This window comes from Hemiscyllium ocellatum, chromosome 22, assembly GCF_020745735.1.
Source record: "Hemiscyllium ocellatum isolate sHemOce1 chromosome 22, sHemOce1.pat.X.cur, whole genome shotgun sequence".
Classification (NCBI taxonomy): Eukaryota; Metazoa; Chordata; class Chondrichthyes; order Orectolobiformes; family Hemiscylliidae; genus Hemiscyllium; species Hemiscyllium ocellatum.
Genome location: NC_083422.1, coordinates 51851827 through 51864483, shown reverse-complemented (window position 1 = coordinate 51864483; position 12657 = coordinate 51851827). Strand labels below are relative to the sequence as shown.

Genomic DNA, 12657 nt, shown 5'->3' with positions numbered 1-12657 from the left:
TTTTACTCAAGAGACTGATTAAAATGCTGAACTTGCTAAAATAGGGGATACTTGAAGTAATTAGCATAGATGTATTTAAGGGGACCATGATGTGTGGGTGTTGGTGTTGGTGTTGGACTAAGTGGGCAAGGTCAGAAGTCACAAGATACCAGGTTATAGTCCAACAGGTTTGTTTGAAAGCACAAGCTTTCAAAACACTGCTCCCCCATCAGGTGAAAATGACGTCGGAGCAGCCCTTCACATGCTTTTGATTTCAAACAAACCTGTTGGAGTAGAACCCCGCATCATGTGACTTTTTTACTTCGGGGAACCTAAGTATGCATAGAAGGGAAAAAGAAACAAAGGGTTATTATTTGATATGGTTCATGAAATAAGTTTGAAGTTGGCTTGTGGAATACAAACACCAGCATGGGCCAGTTGAGCAGATGTCCCATTTCTACACTGTAAACACTACTAATTCCATGTACTTTCCTGCATACTAAAGATTTTCCCCAATTACAATGATGTAAAATTCATGCTTCCTCTATCCTCAATGTTCAACAGTCTGTTCATATCTTAACCCACAAGTTGCGATTGCAATCACTTGTCTTTGACACACACTGACCAAAACAGCCTTTGCTTCGTGGCTTAAGACATTGTCAACAGAAGAGTGTTGCTTAAATGTAAAGGAGTTCATTGCTCCATCAGTGTAAAACAAACTTCATGGCACCAATTTGATGATGATCAAGGGTATTCTATCCAAAACGTATTTCTCAATTTTAAAAAATTCCAGTTATTACCTTATTTTTAAAAAATATTTGTTCATGAGACTTGGACATTACTGGCTTGGCTGGTATTAATTGCCTATCTCAAACTGCCCTGGAGAAGGTACTGTTAGCAAGGGAGTTCCAGGGTTTTGACCAACCAACAGTGAAAGAAGAATTAAATATTTCTAAGTCAAGATATTTTATGGATGAAGGGAAATTTGCAGGTAATAGTGTTCCCAAGTCTTGGTCTTTCTAGATGGTGGAGAGAGTGTGTTTGGAAGATGCTTTCAATGGAGCAATTGAGAGTCGCTGCAGTGCATCTTGTAGCTAATACACTGCCACTGTGTGTTGGTGGTAGATGGAGTAAATATTCAAGGTGATCCATGGCAGTCCAATCAAGTCCTGGATGGCAATGAGATTGTTGAGCGTTTTTGGAGATGCACACATCCAGGCATGTGGAGTGCACTCCATCATCGTTCTGATTCATATGTTGTTCAGGGCCACCATGTGGGCAAGCATTGCAGAGTCAAAGGTGAGTTACAGAATTGAAAAATGTGTTGCTGGAAAAGCACAGCAGGTCAGGCAGCATCCAAGGAGCAGGAGAATTGACGTTTCGGGCAAAAGCCCTTCTTCAGGAATGAGGAAGGTGTGTCAAGCAGGATACGATAAAAGGTAGGGAGGAGGAACTTGGGGGGGGGTGCGTTGGCAATGCGATAGGTGGAAGGAGGTTAAGGTGAGGGTGATAGGCCGGAAAGGGGGTGGAGATGGAGAGGTCAGGAAGAAGATTGCAGGTCAAGAAGGCGGTGCTGAGTCCGAGGGTTAGGACTGAGATAAGGTGGGGGGAGGGGAAATGAGGAAGCTGGAGAAATCTGCATTCATCCCTTGTGGTTGGAGGGTTTCTAGGCAGAAGATGAGGCACTCTTCCTCCAGGCGTCATGTTGCCATGGTCTGGCGATGGAGGAGGCAAGGACCTGCATATCCTTGGCTGAGTGGTAGGGGTAATTAAAATGTTCAGCCACGGGGCGGTTGGGTTGGTTGGTCCGGGTGTCCCAGAGGTGTTCTCTGGGACGTTCTGCAAGTAGACGGCCCGTCTCCCATATGTAGAGGAGGCCACATCGGGTGCAGCAGATACAGTAAATGATGTGTGTGGAGATGCAGGTGAATTTGTGACGGATATGGAAGGATCCCATGGGGCCTTGGTGGGAAGCGGGGGTGGGCGCAAATTGCAGGGGAAGGTGCCGGGATTGGAGGTTGGGTTGGTGGGGGATGTGGACCTGACGAGGGAGTCGCAGAGCGAGTGGTCTTTCCGGAACGCTGATAGCGATGGGGAGGGAAATATATCCTTGGTGGTGGGGTCTGTTCGGAGGTGGCGGAAATGACGAAGGATGATACAATGTATCTGGAGGTTGGTGGGGTGGTAGGTGAAGACCAGTGGGGTTCTGTCCTGGTGGCGATTGGAGGGGCGGGGTTCAAGGACAGAGGAGCGGGAAGTGGAGGAGATGCGGTGGAGAGCATCGTCAACCACGTCTGAGAGGAAATTGCGGTCTTTGAAGTAGGAGGCCGTCTGGGTTGTTTTCTTTCCGGAACGCTGATATCACCCTTACCTTAACCTCCTTCCACCTAACGCATTCCCAACGCCCCTCCCCCAAGTCCCTCCTCCCTACCTTTTATCTTAGCCTGCTTGGCACACCTTCCTCATTCCTGAAGAAGGGCTTATGCCCGAAACGTCGATTCTCCTGCTCCTTGGATGCTGCCTGACCTGCTGCACTTTTCCAAGCAACACATTTTTCAGCTCTGATCTCCAGCATCTGCAGTCCTCACTTTCTCCGAGGTTACAGAATTCCCAGCCTCTGACCTGACCTTGATTCCACAATATTTATTTGGCTGGTCCAATTCATATCCTGATTCTGGTCAGCCACCACACATCATACTGCCACCACCCCACCCTTCCTCCTCACCGTCCCATCACCTCCCACCCCTCTTCCAAACAGGATGTTCAAGAGTGGCGAATCTAGAGATGTTAATACATTGAATATCAAGGAGAGATGGTGAGGTTCTCTTTTGCTGAAGGTGGTCATTGCCTAGCTTTTCTCTGCAGGAGCTTGTTGTGTGTAAATCAGTACTGGCTTTCTTGCATTGTAACAGGATTACCGGCAATAATTAATTTCACTGGCTGGAAGTCACTTCGGGATGGCCCAAAGTCATGAAAGGTGCAACACAAATGAAAAGCTTTCTTTCCCTAAATCAAAACTTCCCACAGTTATGTCATTAAACATGACTTGCTGGCCCAAAACTATAAAATGGCAGACCCCCAAAAAGTGGATCTACAAATCTGCTGCTATCTTAAAAGTAGGATGAAGTTCTGCAGAAAGTTAAGCTAAAACAGGCCACAGGCTGGAAGGAGCTCAGATTCTTATACCCTGCAAGAAAAGCACAGTTGTGAATCCGTCATTATCCTCTCACTGGAATGAATTTCATGCTGTAACACAGTACAAATGATTCCATTCTGCTCGGCTATTAAATGCAAATCTAGTTAAGCCCCTTTCCAGCCACTAACATACGCACGAGTACACCAAGAGTAGATGTTTCTGGGTGGGGGGATGGGGGTTTGAAGAGTAGGGCGAGGAGGCAGCCCTTCCCCTGACCCCGTAGGGAAATGCTCAACATTATTAAAATAGACTTCAAACAAAAGCAAAAAGCAACATGGGTAACATGATGCATAACTCATTCCAATCAGCAGGAGCAACTCAAAGGGCACTGATCTGTTAAGTGTATCCTTAATCTTTGCAAACAAACATTCTATCTAATATTCATTAGGCTGCAATCCAGCCATTTTCAGTAAGAAAAGCAAACATGTACCTCAAAACATCTTCTTGTCATTCTGTCTCAGCCAGAAGTCATGTGAGTTGCACAGAAGAAATTTAAATATCCATTTAGCGGGTGTTTGTTTTTAAACATTGAAATGTGGTTCCCAAAAATTTCTCAGCTCAAGATTGATTGGTATTTGTTGGGAAAGTACGTCAAGATCAGTGGTGGAGCTAAGACACAGCACCGCAATCGGAACACATGGATGAACGAGTGTGAGAGGCTGACCAGCTTCCTTTTGTTCCTTTATGAACCCAGCATTTCAATTTGGGGGAAACCAGAAGATTTTGAAAATACACAGATCAGATTTTAATGATAGGTTTTGGAGGTCTTCAGGCAGATAAGCACACACTCATTCTGCCTTAATGGCATGGTCAAACTTATGGAATAGTTCTCATTATTTTCCTGCAGATTAACTGTCGTAAATGGATGTCACAGGTTACTTGTTCTGCCATTCATGGAATTTTCTAAAAGCACTCTATTCAATTCTTCTGAGATGTACACAACTCTTGCTGAAGACTCCACAATGAGTTGGCCCCAGTCTGAAAGGCAACTTGGCAAATGTTTTGTGAGATACAAGAAACCAAACTAATTTACAGTACTAGAAGCTACCAGTGGCGTGTTCTGAGTTAGCTGATCTCAGTGTGTGAGACAGCTGAAACAGTGAGCAGCCTCGATGATCCTGGAAGTGAGGAAAGAGGGGTCCTGCCCTTAGCCAGGTTGAAGGAACCATTGCCAGGGTTGTCAATGATACACCCCACGCAGTTACCAATACTGAACAATTGGGACGCAATACAAACACACAGTCTGTATCAAAGCTTGCTGACCTACGCCTTTGCTGTGTCTGACCAAATTCAGCACCAGTTGCTATCACCTGAGGTAATTTTATGGAGAGAGCAGGGATTGGGTGGGTGGGGGAGGGGGAAGCTGTACACTTATTGTTCTGTATTACTCGCAGTTTTTACTTTTTAAAATCTGTATCAGACAGTAGGAGCTCACTTTTACCACCACTGACTATTGGTCCGAAATAACAGAGTACCTTCAGCTGACCAAACGATGATGTGGTGGAGTAGTGCCAATAGAGGATCACTTTCTGAGAACAACATTTTGACAGCTTGCCGTGTCAAAATGACCTGTCCCATTTCTGAAGAGCAGGCTTCAAAATGCTTCAACTCGCTGTCATTCCCTAGGGATAAGAGAAATGAAGGCCATGCAGTCCATCAAGGTTCTGCCTTCTGAGGGACTGAGGGGAGTTCTTCCCCTCCCATCACAGCTTCTAGCTGCCTCTTGAACAACTGTGATTTTTCTGCCCCTGCTCTACCCAGGGACCATCCCAAACAAACATCAACCGTGTTGTTACATCATTCACAATCCTTAAATTATTATTTCTGTAGCAATGATTAAATCGACCAAGCACATAAAATAGTGTATTTCATCTGCATTGCTTCATTGGAGCCCTTTTTTATTCCACATGATGAGAAAGATAGTAAGACAGACACTGACTGTTCACCTTGATTTCAAACCAAGCAATACGAATCAAATCAAAGGACTCTCTTTTTGCTAGCTCGAGGGGTCTTACCCAAAATCAGTTTGGACAACCCCAAATTATGACCAAGGATTCACAAAACTTACTTTTTTTCTCAGCTCACTTCTAACCTAATAATATTTCTCATTCCAGTTAGTGCATGGCATTAAAGCACGTCTCACCTATCCTCAGAACTCAGTGCTAAAAGCTAAGTTCCACAGAGTAAGGCAGTGTTATTGATTTTGGCTGTCCTCAGCCACTTGAAACAATATGTAAACAAAGTTACAGTCTCTGCAACGTAAACCTGTCTGAAGTCTGTAGACCAGAGGGATATGAGTGAATAGAGACAGCGACAGAAAAATTAACAGCCGGAGATAAATAATTATCTTGACTGAACTTGGAAAGGAGACCCAAAATCAAAGGAACAGACAACAGGAAAATAAACAGACAAAAGCACATCAAACAGTAAACAGGAACAACAAAAGTGAAACAAAACTTTGCGAAGGAGATGTAAAATAAACACTTGGTAAAGATTACTTGCAACTCAAGCTGAACAGGGCCAGGAAAACCCCAGGCTTAATCTGTGCTCCATGCTGAATTAGTTAACTCAACCAAGGAGGGAGTACAGTTCCTAGAAAGTTGGCTTCAGTGCCGTGAGCAAGGGTGAAGCAGAGGAAAGAAAAGTTGGTTAGTCAGGGTTTTCACTGACTGAAACCCACCAAATGCAGGTAGGTGGTGAATATGCAAGGTAAAAACCAGGCTCTCCCCTTTGCGGCCATTCTAATGTCATTCTGGATCAGTGGTGCTGGAAGAGCACAGCAGTTCAGGCAGCATCCAACGATGCTGCCTGAACTGCTGTGCTCTTCCAGCACCACTGATCCAGAATCTGGTTTCCAGCATCTGCAGTCATTGTTTTTACCCATTCTAATGTCATGTCTATATTAGTTGAAGAGTCTGACAACACCTGTTGTCTTGATCTACATGTGAACAATAACCATTTGGATGCAATAATAAAGGAACTTGGGAAAAAGATGGCCATTCATTCCCTCTAATTCTTTTTTTTTCCATTTCATTATGTCTTCTGGAGGTCCATGCATCACAGCATCTCGCAGAATCAGATGCAAATACAAATGCATCAGCACAGCGACCAGCATGCACGAAACCTCCCAGCTGCTGCTGTGTGTGTGAAACTTGCCATTTAACCTGTTCTGTGACTTCTCTCTATACCTGCATGAGGTTTTTGCTCCAATCGTTTTACTAAAAAAAAATCTATTTCAGTTTTAAATTAACTGATCTTACATGAATGGCCATTTATGGAAGAAATTCCAAAACTTCTCGACCCTGTGCACGCAGAAGTGTTTCCTAATTTCACTTATGAAAGGAGTGGCTCTAATTGTTGGACTGCATCCCTAGTGCCAGACTCTCCAAACAGTGGAAATAATTTCCATCTGCCCTTAATATCTTATAAACTTAAATTAAGTCACCGCTTAACCTTCTAACTTCCAGGGAATAGAACCCTAATTTATGTAATTTCTCTTTGGAATTTAACCTTTGCAGCTCAGGAAGACAGAACACTATCAAAACTTGAATCAGTGCCTCTGGGGAAGTTTGGCACAGGGGGAAGCATTCAAGGGGATGAGATCAGGGTACAAAACAAAAATTAATGATCAGTATTAAAGATCAATGAGGAAACAAATAAAAGGAGATATTACAGCACTCTATGGGGACAGACTTCATTGCAATAACTGTACATGCATTTCCATGGAAAATAACTTTCACACCAGGAACTGGTTTCTAGTCAGATTTTGACAGCTGTGATCATATTCAAAAACTATGCCACCAAAATCTACTTACTTCATATGTGGCAGCACTTTCATGACTGGAATCAAGCCTCAATTAATGCATGGGCTATGGATATGCCAGAGCAATGGAGTGATTATTGAAAGTGCCAAAATGGACTCTGTGCATGCAGAGCTGATTATGTTTGCTGGTTGCGACAGGCTATAGAAAGTGGCTAAGCATACACCACTGACAAAGTTAAGGCTCCCCTTACCCAGAGTATCCATGGTGTCGGTCTCCTCGGTTACCTCACGTGTTGAACTCTCCCAGTTCTCAGGAGGCCTTGCCTGGGGCCTGAAACAGTAGCTGCAACTGTCTTTGCCCTCCCTCTTCTCCCCTCCCTCAAACGGCCAGGGTCTGGATTAACCAGGGAATGGTGCTGTTACTTGGGCTACACTGCAGCAGCAGCCACCTTTCAAAGGCCTCACAAACTAGCTCCTCTCATTCAAACAAAATGATTCGCAGTGCCATCTTTTAGACTGGTTATTGATTTCTGTTGCATTAGAATGACATTGGGCACCTCTTGGGCACCTTTTTAAAAAGGTGGCATCTGCAACATTCACAGGAACCGCACAAATAGAAATGTTGCCCAATCCAGTGAGCGCAGATGCGCTGGAATTCACAACAACAATGTAAACAGAGTCAGGCAATTAAGCACATGAAGGAAGTTAAACTAGTAGTTTAATTGCATCACAAAAGTACTGTCCAAGAGCAAAAACTCCAAATTGCCTACCATCAGGAAGTATCTCATTTGTGTTGTGGTGAATGTGTAGACATCCACTTGTCTGTGTGCCTAGCAACCTACTGTCAGATCAGTAATCTCTGATCCTGGGCTTCCAGCATTGGCTTCATGGATGCTTACATCATTGCATAGAGCCCTGTAATGCTGTGGGGACACCGATGATGGATTAGACCAACTGAGTCTTCATTCACCTACACATTATTTTGTAGCCTCAGAATCATTTCTCTCATCACAGGAAATATATGAAGGCTCACCCCATTACATCAACAGAAAATTAACTTTTATTCATCCATCTTTCATAACCTTTATGCTTTAGTCAATGAAATACTTTTGAAGCATAATCCACTGTTGGAATACAGGAAACACTGCAGCCAATGTGCACACAGCAAGCTCCCACAAGCTGCAGTGATCAGTTTTACCTGAGATGTTCTCAGCAAACGTGCCTGTGGCTTCTGGGCTGAACATTTCAATTAAAAACAACAGCTCCAAAAGAGCAACAATTCATTAAGCCCTGGCACATGGAGTGTCAGTCTGATGTTTATACTATGCTTCTGAAGTGAGAATTGAACCCACAGCTTTCAGATATTACCTACCGTTTTCACAGAGCCTGTCAGGTGGGGTGGGCGGGGCATCTAACAAAGGGTGATTCAGACGGGATGCAGCAAACAAGTGTCCCTTGCTTATAATAATAACAAAGAAGCCTTTATTCCCTAATATTAGGGCCATAAGTTTACAGCGACTAGTCAAATTTTGTCTTCAAAGTTTCCACAATTTTTAGCAGCATTTTGAAGAATTGAGTATCTGAATTCTATCCTGAAAACAAGCAGTCTAATTCTTACATTTTGATTCTCAGCAAAGTCATCCCTGAAAAATCTGGTCTCTCACCAAGTCTGACTTTAAATAGATTTCACTGAATTATAACTGGGCGTGCAGTGCGACACCATGCCTGCTAACTGTGTTCAAGTTCAGAGCTATCACCATCAGTCACGATGTAAGATTACAGCAGCAGAAAAACTATTGGCTTGAGTTTTGAGTCACATGTTGTTACGTGTCAAGATGCAGTGAAAAAGTGTTATTTTGCATGCTATACAGAGTGTACCATACAAAGTGCATCAGAGTAGCAGAACGGACTGCAGAATACAGTGTTGCAGCCGCAAAATATCTACATTAACATTTGAGAAGTCCTACAAAATTTTGATATCAGCAAGGAAGTTGTTCTTGAATCTAACTGTGTATGTATTAAAAAGCTCGTTTCATACTATCAGCTGGCTGCAAGGATCCTACCTGAAATGAGGTTTGCACTGTCATAATTCAGTTGCAAAACATTCATCTGTCTCCTATTGAGCGTTAAACTGAATGTCTCATTCAAAGGTCACAGCATGGTTGTATACAATACTGCATTGGGGGAAATGGTGAAGCAATGGCAATGTCATTGGACAGGTAATCTACAGCCCCAGATCAATAGCTTAGAGACATGAATTCAAATCCCACCATATTAGATGGCACCATTTAAAATCAATAAAATTGGGTTCACTACAAAGAACAGTAGAGCACAGGAATAAGCCCTGCGGCCCACTAAGACTGCACCAACACATAGTGCCTTTCTGAACTAAGAACCTTGTACCTCTATGCATTCTGCATTCCTCTATTCCCCACCTATTTATGTATCTGTCAAGACACCTCTTAGATGTCACTATTGTATGCACCTCCACCATCTCCTCAGGCAGCACAATCCAGGCACTTGCCACCCTGATTTTAAAACATCTCCTTCAATTTATTAATTTTTATCTTCAACCTATTTCCCCGAGTAATTGGCATTTGTACCCTGGGGAAAAAAACCCTAACTCTAACAATTCTATCCACGCCTCTCAGAGGTTTATAACATTATATCATGACGCCATCTCATCCTTTAACATTCGAGCAAAAATGAACCAAGTTTTTCCAATCTCTCCTGATAACTAATACTTTCCAAATCAGGCAACATCCTGGTAATCTATTTCTATCTCCTCTCCAAAACCTCCACATCCTTCTGATAATGCAATTACCAGAACTGTACTCAATATTCCAAATGTGGTCTAACTAAAGTTCAATACAACTGCAACATGACCTGCCAGTTCTCGGCCTATGTCCTGCTGTACCGTCTGGCAATTCTCCTCACTTTTTCACAGCTCCCCCAATCTTGGTGTTATCTGCAAACTTACTAATCAAACCACCTCCATTCTCCTCCAAATTATTTATATATATTACAAGCAGCAGGGGGCTCAGTAATGATTCCTGCAGAATACCACTGGTCATAGACCTCAAGTCAAAAAAACACCATTCTACCATTAATGTTTTCGAGAACTAAGCCAGTTCTGTTTCCTCCTTATCAGCTCCCCGCAGATTCCATGTGGCTGCCATCAGACACCTTAAAAAAGGCCTTGCCAAAGTCCATATAGCCATGTACTGCCATACCCTCATCAATCATACTTGTCATTGCATCAAAAACCCAATCAAGTTTGTGAGTCAAGACCAGCCCCTCGCAAAGCCATGCTGCCTTTCACTAACAAGTCCATATTTTTCCCCAATGTGAATAAATCCTATCCCTAAGAATCTTCTCCAGTAATTTCGCTACCATTGACATGAGGCTCACTATCCTCGACCTGGACTCATACCGGCCACTGCAGCGGACAGCTGGAAATGACAACCAGAAGTGGCAGAGACAAACCACTATAAATGCCGGAGGAAACATCACAGAAGCGCTTCACAGGAGGCTCCCAAGCACTGAGGATGTCACCTAGACAGGGGATGAAACGTTTGCAACACAAATTCCCAGCTCGGCGAACAGAACCGCAACAACGAACACCCGAGCTACAAATCTTCTCCCAAACTTTGCTCACTATCCTGTAATTTCCCAATTTATCCCTGTTGCCTTTCTTCAACAAAGGAACAACACAGGCTATTCTCCAGTCCTCTGGGACCTCTCCTGTTACTGAAGAGGATTTAAAGGCCCCAGCAATTTCCTCACCTGCCTCTCTCAGCATTCTAACGCAGGAAGGCATTCTCCTGCTCTTTAAAAGAATCAGCTAATCTTTTGAGGCAACTGGGAAGCTCATAACTCCTCAGTCACAAATACCTATTACTCTGAACTGGAAACATCAAAGGAGTGAGATACGGACAAGGGCACTCTCAATTTTATACAGATGCTGAGGAAGCACTTGAGACCCAGATCTTAATCTCTCCTTTCACCAGCATATTTTCATCAATTAGACCATCACGTCCACATTTTCAATCACTTACCCCTATAGAAATCTGCATTTCCCAGAAATAACAAACTGTTCAGAAGAACCATGACCCAGCAGAGTGGGAGGAAATAAACGATGGAGAGCGTTCCCAACAGACTCCCATAAAACCTAAACAAAACACAGAGTATGGTGAACATCCAGCATTAGCAAATCCAGATTCTAAACTTGGGTTCTGATGACTCCATGCATTGTATAACAGGAGGGGGTCATTGAACCCTTTCCATCATTCGCCCTACTGTGAAGAAGGTTCATGATCTAATATTATTTGGAAACCCAAATTCTAAAGTGGAAAATTCACATACAGTTTTCCCATATTGTCAATGTTAAGAAAGACTTAGTTTCACTTTTGAGTTCTGAGAATAGCTCCAGTGTGTGTCTGGAAATTTGTTCACATGCAGTTAAATAAAGCTAGCTAAAAAAAAGCCTAAAAAAAAAGCCTTAATGCAGTGCCTTAGAAAACAAAGTAGAAAGGAGAAAAAAAAGAACTTCTATTTTGCAACAAGTCGTCTCATGACACAAAAACAGGAGAGAAATGGGCTCTTTTTAGAAAAGATAGAACTATTTGGGTGAGGAAGTAATTATGCAGGTTCCTTTAAAATAGAAGGCCATTTAGGGAGAAAATAAAGCCTGCAAGAGCACCAACGCAGTTTAGTAGTCTCCAGAAAAATTAGGCAAGAGAAAAATCCTGAGTGCTGTAATGAAGGTTACAATACAAGAGCAGTGATATACTGCGGAGGCTGTTCAAGGCCCTGGTCAGATTACAACTGAAATATTGTGAACAATTTTGGGAAGGAGGATGCACTGGTGTTGGAGGGAAGCCAAAGAAGGCTCACAACAATAAGCCTGGGAATGATGGACTTGTCACATGAGCAGCAGGTGAGGATTCTGGGTCTATACCTGATGAACTTTAGAAGGACGAGGGGGAATCTGAATGAAACTTACATCGTACTGGGAGGCCTGGATACTGTGGAAGTGGAGAAGATGCTTCCACTAGGTGGTGAGACTAGGACCTGGGGGCACAGCCTGAGGGTGAAGGGATGACTCTTCAGAACTGAGGTGAAGAGGAATTTCTTCATACAGAGCATGGTGAATCTGTGGAACTCATTGTTGCAGAAAGCTGTGGAGGCCAATGCATTAAGTGTATTCAAAACAGAGGTAGATAGGTTCTTGATTCACAAAGGGATCAAGGTTATGGGGAAAAGATATGAGAATGGGGTTGAGAAACATGTAAGCCATGATTGAATGGCAGGAGACAAAAATGGCCTGAATGGCCTAATTCTGCTATATCTTGTGGTCTTATTAGGAAGTGAAACCTTGGAACAGAAGGCTGTGGAATGGCAGTTTAAGGAATCCATATTAAAGTTTGGAAGAAGATTTGTAGCTCGGGTGTTCATTGTTGTGGTTCTGTTCGCCGAGCTGGAAATTTATGTTGCAGATGTTTCGTCCCCTGTCTAGGTGACATCCTCACTGCTTGGGAGCCTCCTGTGAAGTACTTCTGTGATCTTTCCTCCAACATTTATAGTGATTACTCTAAATCATTATAAATCACTATAAATGCCGGAGGAAACATCATGGAAGCGCTTCACAGGAGGCTCCCAAGCACTGAGGATGTCACCTAGACAGGGGACAAAACGTCTGCAACACAAATTCCCAGTT

The 12657-nt window shown here is 43.2% G+C and overlaps 1 protein-coding gene across 2 annotated transcripts in view; it reads right to left on the bottom strand.

Moving 5' to 3' along the window:
- The window catches only part of zfyve27 (zinc finger, FYVE domain containing 27), a 195787-nt gene that overhangs the window by 165133 nt on the left and 17997 nt on the right, over positions 1-12657 (bottom strand). For both annotated transcript variants that reach the window (XM_060842493.1, XM_060842494.1), the window contains exon 5: positions 10997-11109. In XM_060842493.1, coding sequence (XP_060698476.1) covers positions 10997-11109 — 113 coding nt within the window. The remainder of the gene's footprint in view (positions 1-10996; positions 11110-12657) is intronic.